The sequence below is a fragment of the Adiantum capillus-veneris genome, chromosome 10 (genome assembly GCF_014529385.1).
Source record: "Adiantum capillus-veneris isolate H3 chromosome 10, ASM1452938v2, whole genome shotgun sequence".
Taxonomy (NCBI): Eukaryota; Viridiplantae; Streptophyta; class Polypodiopsida; order Polypodiales; family Pteridaceae; genus Adiantum; species Adiantum capillus-veneris.
The window spans coordinates 93,125,461-93,145,855 of NC_140940.1; the positions used below are offsets into that span (position 1 = coordinate 93,125,461).

The window sequence follows — 20,395 nt, forward strand, 5'->3', positions numbered from 1 at the left end:
AAGCAAAGGACACATGATGAAGGGCGGATACGGCGCATCCTAAGAAAGGTACCCACTGGGAGCACACCAAGTAAACACTGCCAAAGAAACAAATGCTCTTTCAACGGCAACTTGCTTTCCCATATTGCAGATATAATCATGCGCCACCAAATATCTGATTTATGCATGTGCCAAACAGCGTTGCAATGATCAGCAATCCATGGACGAGGCAGAAGAAGAGCATATGCCCGGGCGGCAGAAATATCTCGAAATGGAATTTCCCCAAGCTTCCAATCAGACATGCGATCACCATCAGCCAAAGGTGAAACAGGCAAGAAGCGTGTCAACATTTGCTGTTATTCTCTCCAAAACCGGCGATAATGCATGCCCAATCCAAAGAGGCGAGCGGCAAAGGGAAACTCGAAAGTGAAACCAGCTGCATCCACCACATCCTCAACCACTCGAATGCCACGGCAAGAGAGGAAATACGCCTGGCGAGGCGAGCGGTCGACCAAAGTAAGAGAAAAAGCCTGACTCCAATGAAGGCTCTCCGCACGAAGTGAGTTTCCTTCCCTCCGACCATTCCATGAGAGATGAATCGTAACCTGTTTCCATGCAGAGAGCAAGGTGGAAGAAAGTGGGCATCCAGGAATATGACCATCCATCTTACCAAATACTACCTCCCACATGGATGATTGCCAGTGACCAAATGAGGATGTAACCACGTGCTGACTCAAGTGTGCAAACATAAGAGTCCAAGGCTGAGATTGTTGCACAAGTGTAGGCAAAAGCATAGCCTTCCTAGCAATGACATGCCTACGCAGGTCCAAAATATTCACACACACACACACACACGTGCAAATGAGCATGTTTGATGTGTGAGATTGCATAGACATGCTGTGGATAACTATGTTAATTCTCCTCGCATGAATTGTTGCAGACATGTTTGGACATTTAGTTATTGTTAGCTGCTAGATCAAGCATAGAGGGGCTTTCAATAATCGTTGTGTTTTTATTCAGGTCTGCTGTCAGTTGCAAAATGCACAGGTGCTTGGGAAGATGGATCAAATAATTTTGAAGTAGGAAACACAGCTAAATTCATTATCACCCAGAGAGACGCTTATGGAAATTTGGTGTCAATGAATACAAACTCTTCGTCTACTCTTTTTCGAGTTCAAATCTATAAGAATGGACAATCTCTTCCCCTTTCAATTGACAGTCTCAAGATTATTCCAATAGGCTCTCTGACGTCCATGCAGCAGAGAGTAACTTTTCAAATCTCACAACCAGGCGAATATATGCTGCAGGTTGGAGATTCTGAAGTAAATATCATGGGATCTCCTTTTATATTCTCCTATTTTACTGGTAATGAGTACATCCTGAAAACAAGATATTCGCTGAAAAACTTCCAACAGATTCTGTAGTCAATCATGTTTTACTATCCAAAGCTTCGTAAACAAAACCTGATTGCTAGAAACCCTCAACTGCAGTTATTCAAGAGAGTTTACTGGTAAAAGCTTGAGTAACAATGAATTATGTCCACCTGTCTTTTCAGAAGTCATCTATCTGGGTTTTCTAAAGGCATGGAGGACGAGGGTTGGGTGGAAAGTGTTTTCTGAATTAAAGTTCTCTAGATCGGATTAACTTTTTGGGGGGGGGGAAATTGTGAAGGAAAACCCTTAAGTTCTCTTGTGACCAGCGACAGCTGACCAGCAGTACTCTCATTACAAATTTATAAACAGGTCAAAGTGTGATTTCATCTTTTAGACACAGTAAATGTTTCTCCCTTACTATCCTTACCAATGATAGACAATTGTGAAAAAATCTACTTTCCATTGTCTGTGACTGATTGAGCACTAAGACTCTCTCAGCCACTGATAGACAGGAAAAATCTTATGTTTTGTGCCACATATGGTGGAGAGCTCCTTTTCTATGAGAAAACGGTAACACTAGAAATGTCTCTGCTTGGATTCAAACTAGATTAACCACAAAGAGTGCTTTTTATCAAAAAATTTAAAAGCTAGTCAAACGGAGCAATAAAGTTCTATATGATTATTCACACTTTGAATGTCCATTGATGTTGCAGGATTTCCAAGCATCCAAAAGAGTCTTGTTGTAGGGGATGGTTTGAGAAACTCTATTGCGGGTGACAATTCAAGCTTTGTCATTCAATGCCGCGACAAATATGGGAATGCTGTGGACTGGTTCTCAAGTTTAATCATGGTTTCTATGAATAGTGATAGTGCAACTGTTAATACTCTTATCTCTTCAATTCCAAGATATCCTGGGCTTTTTAACGTTTCCTATCAAGCTACTGTATCTGAAAGTTATGTTATAGATGTTTCCTTTCTGGTGGCTAATTCCTCAGGTGAAAAACACGCTTTCAAGAAATATGTATCTCCAGGTAAACTTCCTTTTTGATGTTTGTATAAGATCTTGATAAAATTCAACATGACCTTAAGTCCTTGACAGACTGATCCATAAATGATGCCTTTCTGATCCAAAGTTTAGAGTTCAATAATGAGATTCTATGTGTTTTATTAATAGTTGTCTTCTTTTCATTTAGTTTGGACAAGAAACTTACCTCATTACATATGAACAAATCTGCTAAACTGCAAGAGACAAAAAGTCTGTAATGATGTTTTATGCTCTCGTAAAAGAAGGTCCCCTTATAATACATTGAACACATGGCCTCCCAAAATACTGCTTTTGTTGCTATGCCTTGTGGACCCAAACTGCCTTTCTTGGACAGTGATGCTATCAAGTAGGCAAGATAGTGCAACGAGATGTTTGTCAGGCACGTTCAAGCATGTTGCATCATCTACCTTTTTCCGAGAAGCAGTTTCTCATTAATGAACCTTCCTCCATTAGTTTTTTTCAGTTGACAAAGTTATCTAGGTACTTATCCGTGCCGACATTCTCTTGGCTTCTCACTTACGACTGGTCGGTGTTGTTTGTGTATAGAGTCCCTTCATATATGTTTTGACGGAGTCTTTCTGCAGAAAGGCCCAACCGACTCAATGAGCGCCGCTGCTGACAATGAAGAGAGCTTCAGTTGTAGGAACGGGTGAGTTTGTGCTTTTGCATACCTTGCTGCTTATTCTTAGTGTTTGCATCCATCTCTGATGACAACAAGGTGTGTAAACGGGAATTTTGTAGGGACACCACCTCTAGAATCACTTAGGTAGATCAATGATAGAAAACCTCTCCAGACTGAGGCAACGTAGCTCGCTGCTGCCCCCCCCCCCCCCCTCCGCTGCGCGTGCAGCTCCCTCGCTGCTGCCCTGCCCTGCCCGCCATGCTTGCTGCCCTGCCCGCTGCTGGCCCCCAGCGCGCTGCTGCGCAGTTTCAGCCAGCCCCCCCCGCACCCCCCTTTTGCTGCCGCTTCAGCCTCCTGCCCCCTGGCCTCAACCCTCTCACACCCCCCGCCCCCTTCTTTCCCCCCCCTTTTTTCACCTTATTCGAGCTGGTAGGCTGTTTTTTCAGCTTGCGGACATTCACCACGCCTCCAACGACCTTATCCTCTCAGCAGCAGACACAGAATGGCGGCCTTTGCTCCACCTCAGAGGGACTCCATAGAAGCCCCCTCGCCCGACACCACGGAGCCGACCCTTCGACTTGCTCTTTCGCTAGAAGAGCAAGCGAGCTTGATGGCCGAAGTGCAGGCCACTTCGGTTATCTGTAAAGTCATTGGCACTCGGCCCAGTCTGGGCGAAGTTCGGGATCTACTGCAGGCCCGTCTTCTCTCCAATGTGGGCAAGATTACAGATGTCCAGATCCTCGAGAGAGGGTACTACTAAGTCGAGTTCGAGTCTGCAGACATGCGACCAAAGTGATTTCGATGAGCCCACTCGGCATCAGAGCAGCTCGAGCTTACTTCCGACGTTGGCATCACGGTTTCGACCCTACTATAGATGTGCTCGAGGAGGAGGCAGAATTGCCGATTTTGGTTTGCATTTCCAGGCATGAGGCGAGAGTACCACCCTCTCCTACCCAGGATTGGTTCCATGTTCGGGACAGTTTTGGAGTCTCCACGTACGACAGCTTTTGTTGTGGCCAAGGCCGCAGGTCTACCTACTGTGCGGGTTCTTGTTCGTGACACACACTCCCTCCTCAAGGTGGTACTGCTCCCTAGGGTGAGTGGGGGATGGATTAGACAGAGTGTGGAGTATTCGGGTCTCCCAAACCAGTGTTTCATTTGCAGACAGATAGGCCATATGGCAAAGGCCTGTCCTTGCAGGAGACCTCGACCCACAGCGCATGCGTAGCCACCCAAGGCTGAGCATTCCAAGCAGCCAGGTACACAGGATACACAGGTTGGTACTTCGACAGAGACTAGTGACCAGCCAGCTGATGGTTGGTAGCGGATGCCTGTCCACCGCCGTCAGGGGAGAGCTCACCCCACTGCTCCTCCTGGTGGCCGACCTGCTGCAGCTCAATAGCACTGGGTTCTGACTGGGAACCGTTTCGACCCCCTTCAGCAGGACCTACCTGAGGAGGCCCCTTCCACTTCTGTTCCTCCACCACCCCCTCCTCCTCCCTCCGGTGTTACCGCCCCGCCTCCCCCGCCTTCTCCACATTCCCCCCCCCCCCCCCCCCCCCCCCCTCCTCAATGGGGCCCACAGCCTCGTCTCTGAACCCCTCCTCTACTCCTCCTCAGACGCAGGGTACTGGCCACACTTCTGCCGCGAGGCGTTCTCTGGGTAGTGCTTTTGCTACGAGCCGTGTGGCTCGTGAGGGACAGCCCCACTTGAGGCCGCCTTTTGTGGTGCTCACTTCTGCCTTTGCAGCGATCCCCAGAGGTCTGACCAGCTTCGACATTCGGAGACGCTGGGATTTCTTTGATTACAGCTTCACTCCGTTTCTGGGTGATTCCTCTTCCGACTTGGAGGAGGCCAGCTTTCGAGTCCACGTCCTCTTTCTTGCAGTTAGAGGCAGTGAGGCCCTGGACACAGCGGTGGGTTTCTCCTTTCCGTCGTGTGGTAGGGATACCACAGAGTGGACCCGCACACAGTCCTGGAGTGGCTCCAGACATAGGCTACTGAGTTCTCACACCACACAGGGGACTTAGCAGTGGCAGATCTGGTACAGACACTTTGGCCTCTTGCCAAGTTCAGCGTGACACCTCCAGATGCAGCAGGTTGCAGGCACATTGTGGTACACTTGTTTGCTGACACTCAGTGCCCTCCGTGTTATGTTTTTGTGCATGAGGATTCCTGGACAGAGGATGTAGCCCTTCGGGCTGCACGCTCGGCTTGGGCCAGGCGGGCCAGTCACTTCTTGCACACTTGTCTAGAGGTCGTTCGGATGCGGATTACTCCCCATGCAAACCGGCCTCAAAGATAGCGAGGTTGGCTGCTGTTGCAGCATTTGTTTTCTCTCACTAACTCCATGAGGATCATCTCATGGAATGTGCACGGATTAGGAGGGTCCCAGTTTCAGCGACAGAGGGGTCGGCTGCGTCAAGAACTGCAGAGATTCCTTGTGGGTAGGAGATTCACATTCTTATGCTGCACGAGCATCATCTTTGTGAGAGCCGCATTCGGCGTTCTGGTCAGATTTTGTGTGTCGCTATGAGACTTTTTGGTCAGCAACTTTTGGACCTGGAGGCATCCGGGGTGGGGTATGTATGACTATTGCGGAGTCTCTATAGCAGGCCATTGTGGGTAGAGGGATTATTGTGCCAGGCAGGGCTCAGTGATCACTATGCAGGTTCAGGGTTGCCTTGTGGGCTACCTGAACATATATGCGCCCAAGGTGGCGAGTGCACGAGCAGAGTTTTGGTCACAGATTGTTGAGTCTCTGCCGCAAGCAGAGCAGTGGTGCATTGGGGGTGACTTCAACATGCTGGAGGACCCTTCTAACAAGATTGGTGGTAGCCACACTACTGTGCCGGGAGTTGAGCTGGCAGCTTGGGAGAGGTTTTGTATGACTCAGAGGGTTTCAGATGTGTGGCAGCACTCTAGCTTTGTGAGGCCCCCAGACAGCCTGGCCTTCTCTCGTTCGGACCGCAGAGTGGGAGGATTGAATCTATCGCGGATAGATCACTTCTACACTAGTGACTTTTTCTATGACTTGGGTGGGACATTTGGCATCCTGGCAGGGACTTCCTTCTCGGACTATGCACTTGTGATCCTCACAGTGACAGATAGGCATAGGCAGGGGAGAACGGTGCTACGCATCCCTGAGAGGGTTTTGTTCGACTCTGCACTCAGAGAGCGAGTAGAGGCTCTTTGGACAGAGAGCTTAGACACACAAGATTTTCCTGCTGACAGAGTGGCCTCAGGACTAGCTCAGCTTAGTCGTTTCTTTCTCCAAGAGTCCTTGACTCGCCTGACTGCAGCGAGAGAGGAGGAGCAGCGTCTCAGACGAGGCGTTGCCTCCTTGCAGAGGATGCAGGAGCAGCGTCCATACAGTTCTTGGTTGGAGGAGCAACTACAGCAGGCTCGCCAGGAGCTTGTTACCAAAGAGGATCGGCGACATGAGTTTGCTTTCCACCGATAGGCATCTCAGTGGACACAGGTGGGCGACAGAGTGACTGGTGCTTTCTTTGAGGTAGTGGGACCTCCGCATTCGCATGCCAAGGTCAGTCAGTTGCGGAGGTCCGACGGGTCAGTTGCTTTTGAGCCCGAGGATATGCGTGCAGTTGCTACAGACTTTTACCGTGAGTTACTGTTTGCAGAGCCTCAGTCAGAGCGTCAGGATGCATGCAGGGAGAAGGATTGGGCACAGATGGCTTGCCTTGTGACTGAGGAGATGCGCCAGAGGCTAGAGCTGCCACTTCAGCTTGAGGAGCTGCACACGGCTCTTAGGGCCCTTCCCCGTGGTAGCTGTCCAGGAGAGGATCGGTTGACTCCCAGTTTTTTCTTGGAGTACTGGGACCTGCTTGGCCTAGATCTCTGTAGTGCTTTTCAGTACATTTTGCACACACGAGTGATGCTTGACAGCATGAGTGAGGGTCTGATCTACCTCATTCCCAAGGAGGGTGGCTCCTTGGATGAGATTCGACAGTGGCGCCCCATCACCATCCTCAACTCAGCCTACAAAATTCTTGCCAAGGCTCTGAGTTTGAGGATTCAGCCACTTCTAGAGAGCATTATACATGGGACTCAGACAGGTTTTGTGAAGGAACGCAGTATCCTTGACAACATCTTTACTTTTCGGGAGGCTTCTGCCCTAGCACGGCTCCGTGGTGAGGACCTAGTGATTCTTCTTCTCGATTTTGAGAAGGCATACTACAAAGTTGACTGGGACTTTCTAGAGGGCACTCTACGCAGGATGGGCTTCTCAGATGCTTGAATTAGAGGGGTGTCAGCTTTGTACAGATAGACTCACAGTCAGGTACTTTTTGCAAAAGGTAGAGGTGATCGCTTCATGCTGACACGTTTGGTCAGACAGGGCTGTCCTCTTGCCCCTTCCTCTTTCTGTTCTATGTGGAGGCGATGAGCAGGTTTTTGGTGTCGCAGCAGGTTGGTCTACGGGGCTTAGCACTCCCTATTCGGGGAGATGAGCTACTGGACGCTGAGTTTGCCGACGACTCAGCCTTGTACTTAGATGGCCAGAATGCCAACCTTCACAGGTGTGAGAATGCTCTAGAGACCTTCTGTTGTGCATCAGGCGCACTGATCAACTGGAGAAAGACAGTGGATTTCTCGGTTGGTAGTGCTCCTGTGCCCGATTGGATGACAGGAGAGGGTTTTAGGTGGATTCCCCCAGGGATTGCAGTTCGGTACTTGGGCTGTCATGTTGGTTTGGACTTGTCTCCCGAGCACCAGATTCCTCCCCTTCTCTTGTCTATCAGGAGGAAGTTGTTACATTGGAGCTCAACACGACTTTCTTTGGCTGGCAGAGTAGTAGTGGCCAACCAGGTGTTGTTGGCCACTATGTGGTACATCACTTCTTGCTGGATCTTCTCGAGTTCTTGTATCAGCCAGGTAGAGAGGCTGATCAAGAACTTCCTTTGGTCAGGACGTGACACTCAGATAGCCCGGTCCAAAGTGGCTTGGGAGGTCATTACTCTTCCTTGTTCACAGGGAGGGCTTGGGATCATTGACCCAGCACAGTAGAGCAGAGCCCTTCTTGGGAAGTTCATAGTCAGAGGACTTCTTCTAGGTGAGGAGCCCTGGAAGGAGTTCTTGCTACAGCGGCTTCGTGCTAGGGTGCCTCAGGCTGGAGGCCCCTGGTGACCTTCGACGAGATGGATCTTCATAGAGATGCGCAGAGTTGGTTTGAGTAGGAGACTGGAGGACCGCTTCGCTGTGAGTTTTCTTCGATCTTGGGAGCTCTTGCGGCGAGGCCTGGAGCAGCGACATCCTACTTGCACGGAGGAACGCCTACGGCAGCCCCTTGTTTGAAACCCCATGGTTAGCACTCACGGAGGCCACTTGGTTGGTAGTCTGCCTCACGTTTCCTGCGGTCGCATGGCAGTGGGTCCAGCGCCGTCTGTATGTGACTTGTTAGAGTTTTTAGGCTTGTTAGAGGAGGTGCAGTGTTTCCAGCTTCAAGGGATGAGAGGGGTGCAGAGCATGTGCCAGGACATCTCAGAGGCAGTTCCAGCTGAGTGGCTCACGCCTCTCGAGTCAGTAGTACCCAGGTGGATGGGAGCCTTCAGCCTTCACACGACTGGAGGTTCTCATCTCAGTCAGGGCCTGCTCAGAGAATGTTCCATCCCTTTTCTTCGAGCTACAGGTTGAGGGACGCTTACAGTGAGTTACAGTAGAGGCCCGGCAGGTGGCAGAGTGTTGTTTTCAGAGGATCCGAGTGGTGGGCATCTGTGGGAGGACTTGTGTCATCGATCCTGACCCAGCAGCTCTTGAGACTAGACACTGGAGGCTGTGGGCTTGGGAGTGCTGTCCACTGGCACGAGTACAGTGGGATCCTAGTGAGTGGCTTTGGAGGGACCCTTTCTCTTCTGCAGACCACCCACGTGTCCCGTTCTTTCAGTACACTGTTTGACTGGGACGTCATATACTAGCATCACAGAGAGAGGCCCGCCCCGCTACAGCACCTCATTGGCAGGAGGAGGGTCTCACAGCTGAGTTCTTGGCAGTCTTCTGGGAGAGGTTGTGGGACTCCAGACAGCCAAGGCGAGTCACCTTGTTTCAGTGGCTGGTCGCACACAAAGCTACAACAGTTGGGGAGCTGGCTAGTGCATAGTGGTGTCTCGGTCGCATATGTAGCTTGTGACCATCTTGTGGAGAGTCAGCGTCAATGTCCTTCGGCACACCAAGTGTGTCTTCGAGTTCTTCGGCTGATGCCTGCTCTTTCCACGGCTCGACAGTACACTTGGGCAGCAGTGGCTTGGTCCACCCTCACGGGCCCGGCACTTCAGTTTGATCTATCTTCCACCAACAGGATGATAGTGATGCCGGAGGGGCAACCTACACTCCAGCCTGCCACAGAGCTTACTTTACAGGAGTGGTGCAGTGAGAGAGAGGAGTGTTGGGAGCTCATCAGTGGCCTGACACTCTGGTTCATCTGGCGGGCCCGTTGCTTCCGCATCTTTGAGGCTCGCCCTGTGCCACCGGCAGAGACTGTTCACGATTTTTGGCTAGAGCTAATCCACACTCTCAGAGGACAGCTCGAGAGACTACAGGGCAGCTCCGATCGCATGCGGGAGCGCAGAGAGGCTTTCCTTCGGCTCTGGCGTTCTGGGCCTTTCTACACCATGGTCTAGGGTGTACTCCAAGCACTACGGACCACCTGTGTGGCTTTTCCCTCCCCGCATTTCTTGATTTAGGCCCCATTGTACATATGCTGGTTTTTTCATTGGGAGAGTCTCCCGACCATGGTTGTTGTAGCCCTCTCTTGAAGAGGTGGTTGTAGCCCTATGGGCAGTTTCAGTAACTAATAGAAGGATCTTGTTCTTGGTATACCTGCCAACTCTGAGCCCGTGCCGCCTGCTTGTAGGATGTAATCTGAAATCTCGTTGATTTAGAGACCAAATAGAGTCGGGGAGAGGGCATCCTTGCTTCACACCGATGGTGCTAGCAATGGGATCCGATAATCCACCAAGGCATCTCACTCTACCTCAAGGTGGAAAGGTACGTAGTGTACGGTACGGTTTAGGTACGTACGGAACGTACTTCCGTACTGAACCAACCTTTAGGTACGTGATAGGTACGTACCATTTGTAAAAAAAGACAATTACACTAAATTTAAGTTCATAGACCTTTCAAAATTCAGCCTCATTAACAATGCAATGCTTAAAATGAACATATTGATCAAAAAACTTAATGACTCAAGATTCAATACTCAATGAGAAAACCAATGACCATAAATCATAAAACCAAATAACAACTACAAACATCATGTCCATGGCATCAGCCAGAAGTCGGCATATACCATACAAACTGAATCAAGATCCAAAACAAAGTACTGTGAAATACTACAATGCCATAATAACAATAAAAGTCTGATGCAGCCTGTCCTCCAAAGCATGCAGTCACCAGTGTGCACTAAGACGTGCGGCCTCAAAAGTCTGTGTTAGATGCGGAAGATGAATCGTCGGTAGAGAGCAAGCCCCCATCATCAAGGACATTGCCCTCCTCATCAAACTCAGGGTCAGGCTCAGCATATGTCAACTCTGGTACAAGCACCTATGCACCACAAGCCTCCTCAGGCATATCAGCAATCTCTGCATGGATGAGCCGGACAGCTTCATTCGCTCGCCTGCGAATGGAGCGAATAGGAAGCTTCCCCCTGCGAATACTCTCTCGTCTCACAGTATCTGGATCTCCTCCCACCGTGCGTAGAGGAAGGCTAAGAGCTCGTGCATGTGATCTAGTCACACGACGATCCATGCTCTCGAGCTCTCTATGCAGCTCTCTGAGAATCTGCTCCTGCTCGTCTCTAATCTGTCGGTCCACCTCCTCTGGTCTAGGATCATCTACCATTTTCAGCTCTGTCGCATCAACCTGTTGAAGAGTAAAATAAAGTTAAACTGACTTATTTATGGCATATGCTTGCGGGTTGAGTTTACAGTGGCCAACATCAAGATAATTACCTGTTTGGGTTGCCCCAAAGAATGGTAACTCCGCATGAGCCTCATGTTGGCTCTGCAATACACCAACTTCTCCAACTGAGAAGTGCTAAGGCGATTTCGAATCTTCGTGTGTATGAGAGAGTAAGCACTCCAATTGCGCTCACATGCTCCAGCCGAGCAATCCTGCTCAATGCTCAAGCAAGAGCGCAATCATCAGCAAGAGAGTGACAAGTGTCAAGTAATATAAAGATGAAGTTAGAAGTTTAAAATGATATATACAATGTAATCATGGATGGCAGTTTCCTAACCTGGGAAAGGATATGAAGAGCAATGCGTGAGAGGTTGGGAAGACCAACTCTCCCATACAAGTGCCACTACGTCAAAGGATACTTTGTGGCTTCCTTCTTCAAAGAAACTGCTCTCGTGAAAGAAGCGCCAATGCCATTCATGTAGTTGGTGAATTCCTTGTCTATCCCAAGCTGATCATCCTCTGAAAACATGAGCCCAACATACTCTGATTGTTTTGTGCTAAGCAAGGTATCACTCCATAGCTCTGGCGACCTGTAGAGAGGATGAAGCATGGCAGCCATCGCATGTATGGGACGGCTCATGAAAGTCCAGCGGCTCTCAACACATCCCAATAAATCTGATCGGCTGAAATATCAAAACAAGTTGTCAATACAAGTTATAACTTAGACTTGATGATTAAAACAGACAACCATTAGAACATGAGGAACCCTTACCGATCAATAGTCAACAGATCGCATTTGGAAACGTGGTCTTTCATCTGCATAAACAGATGATAGACTAGTCCCAAGGTCGATCCCTCCATATCCGTCAATCGAAGGAGGACGTAGACTGGCTTGAGTGCCACTGAAAGAGCGTGCACTTCCTGCCAAAAGCTCTCATCAAGGATCCGCCTCTGCAAGTATTTTGTAGATTCATCCTGCGATCTTGACATGCCTCGCCATTTTGGATCCACCACTGTCTGTAGTAGTGGATCTCTTAGTTTGTAGAGCCTCTGTAAAACCAAGTAAATGTAGGCAAACCTAGTTTTTGAAGGTCGAACCATATCCAAAGTGCTATGGCTGCAGAAGATAGCAAGAGCCTGATGTTTCTTGCGAAAGAATGTAGTGACCTTGACTACATCTGCAACTATGGGCTGCACCCATGAAAGTTTGCCAATATCCTCCATGAGCAAATCCAAACAATGTGCAGCACATGGAGTCCACACTATGCCAGGAAACTGTTGCTCCACCATAAATCCCATTGCCTTGCAATTAGCTGCATTATCTGTCACCACCTGCACAACATTCTCCTTGCCAACCTCCTCTATGGCTGTTTTGATGTGACCAAAAATAAACTCAGCCGTGATCTTTTCCCCTGCTTTTCCTGCATCCACAGCACGCAAGAAATAAGTGCCCAAAGCAGAAGACACAAGGATATTGATTATGTGTTGTCTGCGTATGTCTGCCCAACCATCTGAGATAATGGTGCATCCAAACTCCTTTCATCCAGCTTTCACACGCGTAAGTGCCTTGTCAATTAAGGCCTTTTGTTCATCTAACATAGTGGTGCGCATCTTTGTGTAATCAAGACCTGTCCATGTCTCAGTAGGCCCCACCTTTGCAATGGCTTTTACCATTCTTTTCCATTGATTTGTGCGCAAAACATTGAAAGATATGTTGCACTCAATAAGAGTGCGACATATCTCCATCTGTGCCACCCTCTGACGCTCTTTCACCCAAGCCTGAGAAGAGATGCGACTAGGCAAAGTGGTATGCGTTGGTGTTTCAGATGTACCTTTTTCACGTGGCAAGGAATCCTCACCTTCGCCACCCACACGTGCTCTCTTCCTGCAAGTAGGGGGTTGCATGGAGGCCGAACCTCCTCCAACCTCTGTCTCCGCACCTAAAGACTCCAGCTCTCCAACAAAAGCATCATGTAAAGAATCCTGTGTGTTGGGAGCACCTCTCAAAGCAGGAGCACCAACAGGAAAATACTCTTGAATAAGCTGCTCCCTCAAAGGTGGTGGTATTTTCTCACATGCACCAATCTGATCAGTGCACCCGATGCTCGTCAAGTGCTTTTTGACTCGCGTAATAGTGCTGGTGTATTGGTCCCCACAATACTTGCATTGCCATAAGCGTGTGCCAGAACCTTGCTGAGAAGTGGTGGTGATGATGCTCAAAACATTGGTGTGGAGCGACCAGTTGGGGTTGGTTTTACGCGGCATAATGAATCCTGCACATTGCAAATGCAAAAGAGTGCACACATGAGGAGTACGGAGTGCGAGAAGAGTACGGAGTGCATGGTGGCAGAAGCAGTACCTTTTCACGTGCGTAGCTCGGCTCTGCAGGACTCTGTGCACTGCTTTGCAGACTTCTTTGCAACAAAACAGAGACTCTTTTGCTACAGTGGTCGATTAAAAAAGCCTAAGGCTTCCCCCCCTTCACACTAATAAGCCCAACTGAAAGCGCTCCCTAGCGGAATTTGTTCGAGCAAAAAACGCCCAAATTTTTTTTAAAATGCCGTACTGTACCGTACCGTACGGAATGGTACCGTACGTACGTACGGATTCTACCCTGCTCTACCTATGACCTGTGGATACAAAGAATGAATGGCCCATATCATGGCAGAGGGTATCTGTAGCTCCTTAAGGCGCTGAAAGAGTCTATCTTTGGGGATGGTGTCATATGCCTTGTGGAAGTCCACAAAGCAGCAGTAGAGTCTCTTCTTCCGCGCCTTCGCTCCGTCTATCAGACAGCGAAGCACGAAAATGTGATCGATAGTCGAGAAAGTGCGTTTGAAACCTGCCTGTCCTGGTGACCGTATCCCTGATGCTTGTGCATGTGCGCTAAGCTCTGCCTCAAGAACTGCCCCGTATAGTTTGGTCAGTGTGTGTCTAATCATGACAGTTTTGTAGTTCCCTGGATCCAGGGTGTTGCGAGATTTGTGGATAGGCACAATCGTGTGCATTTTCCACTCCTCTGGTAGTCCCTCAACCAATGCACGGTTGGAGAGACTTGCTATCAGGGGGGAGAGAGTGTCTGTCGCATAGATCAGGTGCTCGCTCTATAGGCCGGTATGATTTGCTGAGCGGCCATGCTGTAGGCGCCGAATGGCCCTCTCCACCATAGAAGATGTAAAGAAAGTGGAGGTCGTAGGTCCAGGGTCGGATGGATCTGGGATTAGTGGCTGCCCAGATATCTAGTATAGGCACTCGACACAGTCATGCCAGGTCTGAGGGTCCTCTAGTGGGGTAGTAGGATGTGGATCTCTGAGAATCCTCCATGTTGTGGCGCAGTCTGTACTCATGAAGGTGGTATAGCTCAAGCTCTTGCTCCTCCTTGAAGGCCCGTCTCTTACGGCGTGTAATGGCTTTCATCTGTCTCCTGAGCTGGCTCTCGAGGATCTCCTCCAAGGCTCGTTGAGCCCGCAGCTGTCTGTAGAGGTCTCTGCACTCCCTGTTATACCATCTATTCTAGGGCATCGTCACAGAGGGTGGGGGTCGGCCACTATGAGTGGTGTATGGGAAGCAACTGAGGGCTGAAGTGTGAAGAACTATTGAGAGCTGGCTAGTGAGTGTAGAGAGTGGTGTATCTGGATTGAGAACATAGATCCCCTCATATACATGTGATGAAGACTCTGGCAAGCTCAAGATTGGCACCCAAAGGTCTTGGTGAATAACAAGGCTATACTATGCGAGCTCGCTACTGCTGCCCACCTGCGCACGCCTAGCTTCACACCTCCCCCCCCCCCCCGCCCCCTCCTCTCCTCAGCCCGCTACCTCCCCCGCCCCACCCCTTTGCCCCATTGCCCACCCCCGTACTGCCTGTTATCCTGCGCCGCCCCTTGCCTGCCCGTTGCCGCCCCCACTCGTCACCCCCTCCTCCTGCTGCCGTCAGTGTTTCTGCCCGCCCCCCCCCCCCCCCCCCCCGCCCTCCCCCCCCGCCTCGGTTTATCCCCGTCAACCACTACAGTTCGGTATCCTCGGCATTGCTTCATTTTTTGGGGCAGTGTCTTCTGCGCCTGATTGCAGCGTCCGCCCGTCGACCTCTTCTTACGACACAGCAGTAGACACAGATGGAGGCTCCAGCTTCGCCACAGAGGGACTCGCCGGAAGCCCCCTCACCCGACCCCGCTGAGCCCACCATTTGACTTGATCTATCGCCGACAGAGCAAGCGAGCCTAGCCGCTGAGGTAGAGCGATTGCAGGCGACTTCGGTCATCTGCAAAATTCTCGGCACCTGTCCTAGCAGAGGACAGCTGCGAGACCTTCTCCAGGCCCGCCTTCTCGCAGAGGTGGGCAAGATCTTGGATGTCTAGATTCGCGGACGGGGGTACTATCAGATCGAGTTCGAGACCTCCGAGATGGCTTCCAAGGTCATAGCTATGAGTCCACTGGCCATCCGAGCATCACGCGTCCACTTTCGACAGTGGCGACATGGTTTTGACCCGACTTCGGATGTGCTAGTAGAGGAGGCAGACATCCCCATCTGAGTGTGCTTTCCGGGCTTACGGAGGGAGTACCTACCACTTCTTTCCAGGATTGGCTCCGCCATCGGGACTGTCCTGGAGACACCTCGTACGAAGGTATTCCTTCTGCCTCGGGTGAGTGGGGGTTGGTTTAGACAGAGTGTGGAGTCCTCGGGCCTCCCGAACCAGTGCTTCATTTGCCGACAGATGGGCCACCTAGCGAAGGCCTGTCCACGGAGGAGGCCACGACCTGCACCTCAGCCTCAGTCCCAGCCTGCCAAGGCTCGGCCGCAACCACAGTCAGCGGCACAGCGCATAGATTCAGAGCCACCCTCCGAGCCTGGCGCTCCAGCGGAGGAGGGGTGGCAGCAGGCCCGTGGCCGTCGACGCTAGGGGCCACAGCGACAGCGTGGCACTCAAAGTGGCCGTCGACGCTAGGGGCCACAGTGACAGCCTGGCACTTAAAGGGGCCCTCAGGTGCCTACTCAGCAGCAATGGGTTCGCACGAGGAACCGCTTTGGTCCTCTTGAGTAGGAGGAGTCCCCTACGCAAGCCTCCACCTCCGCTTCACCCTCGACAACCGCCCCCCCTTCAGAGTTCCCCTCCTCCTCCTCATCCTCCCCCCCCGCCCTCTGCTCCCGTCGCCTCTCCACCTCGCCTCTCTACCTCTGTCGCCCCACCCCGCTCCTCTTCCCCTCCGCCCCCCCCCCCCCCCCAAGCTCCTTCTTCCCCCCCTCCTGCTCCAGTTCCACAGTCGACTCAGGAGACTGGTCCCTCGCTGGCGGCTAGGAGATCTCTTGGGACCACGAGTCGCCTAGCGAGAGAGGGTCAGCCCTTCTTGCGGCCCCCTCTGCAGATTTAGACATCTTCCCTTGCAGCTATCCCTCGTGGTCTGACGAGCATTGACCTCCGACGCCGCTGAGATTTCTTCGACTATAGGTTCACTCGCTTTCTTGGCGATTCCGCAGCAGACCACGAGGCAGCCTGCTTCAGGGTCCATGCTTTGTTCCTCGCCGCTAGGGAGACAGAGGCCTTGGACTCAGCAGTTGGTTTCTTCTTCCCCCTCTGTGGTAGGGCCGAGACAGAGTGGTCCCTCGACTCAGTGTTGGGATGGTTGCATACACAGGTTCTCGAGTTCTCTTATCACATGGGAGAACTTGGAGTTACAGATTTGCTGCAGACTTTGTGGCCACTGGCCAAGTTTGCGGTGACACCCCCAGACTCAGCAGGATGTAGGCACATTGTGGTGTACTTTTTTGCTGATACGCAGTGTTTGCCTTGCTATGTATACATTCATGAGGACTCCTGGACAGAGGAGGTTGCTTTACGCACGGCTCGCTTTGCTTGGGCTTGGGCTAGGCACTCACTGCAGTCTCGCCTATCTAGAGGACGCTCGGATGCGGATTACTCCCCATCCAAGCCAGCCTCGAAGATAGCCCGTCTTACTGCTGCGGTAGTATCTGTTCTCTCTCGCTCCCCATAAGGATCGTCTCGTAGAACGTGCAGGGACTAGGTGGGCCCCAGTTGCAGTGAGAGCGGGGCCGATTGCATTAGGAGTTTCAGCGTTGCCTTGTGGGAGGAGAGATTGATCTCCTTATGCTTCAGGAGCACCATCTGTGTGAGAGCCGCATTCGGCGATGTGGTCATATTTTGCGTGGACGATATGATACCTTTTGGTCAGCTGCTTTTGGACCTGGAGGCATCCAGGGTGAGGTATGTATGACTATTGCGGACTCATTGCAGCAGGCCATTGTGGACAGAGGGATTATTGTGCCAGGCAGGGCTCAGTGGATTACTATGCAGGTTCAGGGTGGCCTTGTGGGCTTCCTGAACATCTATGCGGCCAATGTGGCGAGTGCTCGTGCAGAGTTTTGGTCACAGATTGTTGAGTCTTTGCCGCAGGCTGACCATTGGTGTGTAGGAGGGGACTTCAATATGTTGGAGGACCCTTCTGACAGGATTGGAGGCAACCATGCTACTGTGCATGGAGTCGAGTTAGTAGCTTGGGAGAGGTTGTGTATGACTTTGAGGGTCTCGGATACATGGAAGCAATCTGGCTTTGTGAGGCCGCCAGCCAGTCTTGCCTTCTCTAGATCGGACCGCAGAGTGGGAGGAGTGAATCTATTGCGGATAGATCGCTTCTACTCTAGTGACCACTTCAGTGACTTGGGGGGATCAGTGGGCATCCTGGCAGGGACATCCTTCTCGGACCATGCACCAGTGATCCTCACAGTGGCAGGCAGGCAGAAGAGTGGGAGCACGATGCTTTGCATCCCAGAGCGGGTCTTGTTGGACTCAGTACTCAGAGAGAGGGTAGAGGCTCTCTCGACAAGGGGATGGACAGCCAGGTTCTACCTGCAGACAGAGTGGCCTCAGGCCTAGCTCAGCTTAGCCACTTTTTTCTCCAGGAGTCTCTGGCTCGCCGGGCTGCAGCGAGAGAGAAGGAGCAGCGTCTGAGAGGAGGCATTGCTTCACTACAGAGGATGCAAGAGCAGCATCCAGACAGTCCATGGTTGGAGGAGCAGTTACAGCAGGCACAGAGGAGAGGCGTCATGAGTTTTCCTTTCACCGATAGGCATCTCAGTGGACTCAGGTGGGTGACAGAGTGACAGGTGCTTTTTTTTGAGACAGTGGGACCTCGGCACTCGCATGCCAAGGTCAATCAGTTGAGGAGACCCGATGGGTCAGTTGTTTCTGAGCCCGAGGATATGCGTGCAGTTGCTACTGACTTTTACCGTGAGTTAGTGTCGCCTGAGCCCCAGTCAGAGCGGCAAGATGCATGCAGGGAGCAGGTTTGGGCACAGATGTCTTGTCTTGTGACTGAGGAGATTCTCCAGAGGCTAGAGATGCCACTTCAGCTTGAGGAGTTGTACACGGCTCTTAGGGCCCTCCCTCGTGGTAGCTATCCAGGTGAGGATGGGCTGACTCTCAGCTTCTTCTTGGAGTACTCGGACCCGCTTGGCCCAGATCTTTGTAGTGCCTTTTAGTACATTTTGCACACAGGAGTGATGCCGGATAGCATGAGTGAGGGCCTGATTTACCTCATTCCAAAGGAGGGTGGCTCCTTGGATGAGATTCGACAGTGGCGCCCCATCACCATCCTCAACTCAGCCTACAAAATTCTTGCCAAGGCTCTGAGTTTGAGGATTCAACAACTTCTAGAGAGCCTTATACATGGGACTCAGACAGGTTTTGTCAAGGAACGCAGTATCCTTGACAACATCTTCACTTTCTGGGAGGCTTCTGCCCTGGCACGGCTCCGTGGTGAGGACCTAGTGATTCTTCTTCTCGATTTTGAGAAGGCATACGACAGAGTTGACTCGGACTTTCTAGACGGCACTCTACACAGGATGGGCTTCTCAGATGCTTGAATCAGAGGGGTGTCAGCTATGTACAGACAGGCTCACAGTCAGGTGCTTTTGGCAGGAGATAGAGGTGATCGCTTCATGCTCACACGCTCGGTCAGAGAGGGTTGTCCTCTTGCCCCCTTTCTCTTTCTGTTCTATGCGAAGGCGATGAGCAGATTTTTGGTGTCACAACAGGTTGGTCTGAGGGGCTTAGCACTCCCTATTCGGGGAGATGAGCTACTAGACGCTGAGTTTGCCGATGACTCAGCCTTGTACTTAGAGGGCCAGGAGGCCAATCTACACAGATGTGAACAGGATTTGGAGACCTTCTGTTGTGCATTGGGCGCACTGATCAACTGGAGAAAGACAGTGGCAGTGCTCCTGTGCCAGATTGGATGCCAGGTGAGGGTTTTAGGTGGATTCCTGCAGGGACTGCAATTCGGTACTTGGGTTGTCAGGTTGGTTTGGACTTGTCCCCCGAGCAGCAGATTGCTCCTCTTCTCCTGTCCATCAGGAGAAAGCTGTTACATTGGAGCTCACCACGACTTTCGTTGGCTGGTAGAGTAGTAATTGCCAACCAGATGTTGTTGGCGACTATGTGGTATATCACTTCTTGCTGGATCTTCTCGAGTTCTTGTATCAGCCAGGTAGAGAGACTGATCAGGAACTTCCTTTGGTCAAGTCGTAACACTCAGATTGCTCGAGCCAAGGTGGCTTGGTCGGTCATCACACTTCCTTGTTCTCAGGGAGGGCTTGGGATCATTGATCCAGCACAACAGAGAAGAGCCCTTCTTGGGAAGCTCGTAGTCAGAGGACTTCTTCAAGGAGAGGAGCCCTGGAAGGAGTTCTTGCTGCAGAGGCTTCGTGCCAGGGTGCCTCAGTCAGGAGGCCCTTGGCAACCATTGACCAGATGAATCTTTACAGAGTTGCGCCGAGTTGGTTTGAGCAGGAGACTGGAGGACCGCTTCGCTGTGAGTTTGCTTCAATCTTGGGAGCTCTTACGGCGTGGCCCTAGAGCAGAGATAGCCGACGTGCACGGAGGAGCGCCTACGGCAGTCCCTCGTCTGGAACCCCATGGTTAGCACTCAGAGAGGCCACTTGGTTGGGAGTCGGCCTCATGTTTCTTGGGGTCCCATGGCAGCAGGTCCAGCACCCTCTCTAGGTGACTGGCTAGAGTTCACAGGTTTGTTAGAGGAGGTGCAGGGTTTCGAGCTATAGGGCATGAGAGGGGTGCAGAGCATGTGTCAGCACATCTCAGAGTCAATTCCAGCTGAGTGGCTCACGTCTCTTGAGCCAATAGCACCCCAGTGGATGGGAGCCTTCACACGACTGGAGGTTCTCATTTCAGTCAGGGCCTGCGCAGAGTTTGTCTCAGCCCTGTTCTTGGAGCTTCAGGGTGGGGGACGACTACAGCGAGTTGCAGTAGAGGCCCCGCATGTAGCAGAGTGCTGTTTTTAGAGGATCCGAGTAGTGGGCATCTGTGGGCGGACCTGCGTCATAGACCCTGACCCAGCAGTTCTTGAGACAGGACACTGGAGGCTATGGGCTTGGGAGTGTTGTCCGTTGGAACGAGTAGAGTGGGATCTTGGTGAGTGGCTATGGGGGG

At 51.4% G+C, this 20,395-nt stretch overlaps 2 protein-coding genes and 1 pseudogene across 2 annotated transcripts in view; 1 reads left to right on the top strand and 2 right to left on the bottom strand.

Annotated features, from left to right (window-relative positions):
- The first annotated feature begins 359 nt into the window (after nucleotides 1–359).
- LOC147449245 (protein GAMETE EXPRESSED 2-like) overlaps nucleotides 360–20,395 on the top strand; it is a 153,158-nt gene continuing 133,122 nt past the window's right edge. Inside the window, exons 1-3 of the mRNA XM_086521534.1 lie at nucleotides 360–495; nucleotides 1,000–1,344; nucleotides 2,066–2,383. Coding sequence (XP_086377660.1) covers nucleotides 360–495; nucleotides 1,000–1,344; nucleotides 2,066–2,383 — 799 coding nt within the window. The remainder of the gene's footprint in view (nucleotides 496–999; nucleotides 1,345–2,065; nucleotides 2,384–20,395) is intronic.
- LOC147449246 (uncharacterized) lies at nucleotides 10,452–11,327 on the bottom strand (annotated as a pseudogene).
- Nucleotides 11,338–13,199, bottom strand: LOC147449247 (uncharacterized). The gene is made up of 3 exons (XM_086522540.1): nucleotides 12,491–13,199; nucleotides 11,707–12,355; nucleotides 11,338–11,617 (listed from the first exon to the last, which is right to left on the bottom strand). The coding sequence occupies exons 1-3, from the start codon at nucleotides 13,197–13,199 to the stop codon at nucleotides 11,338–11,340; spliced, it is 1,638 nt and encodes a 545-aa protein (XP_086378666.1).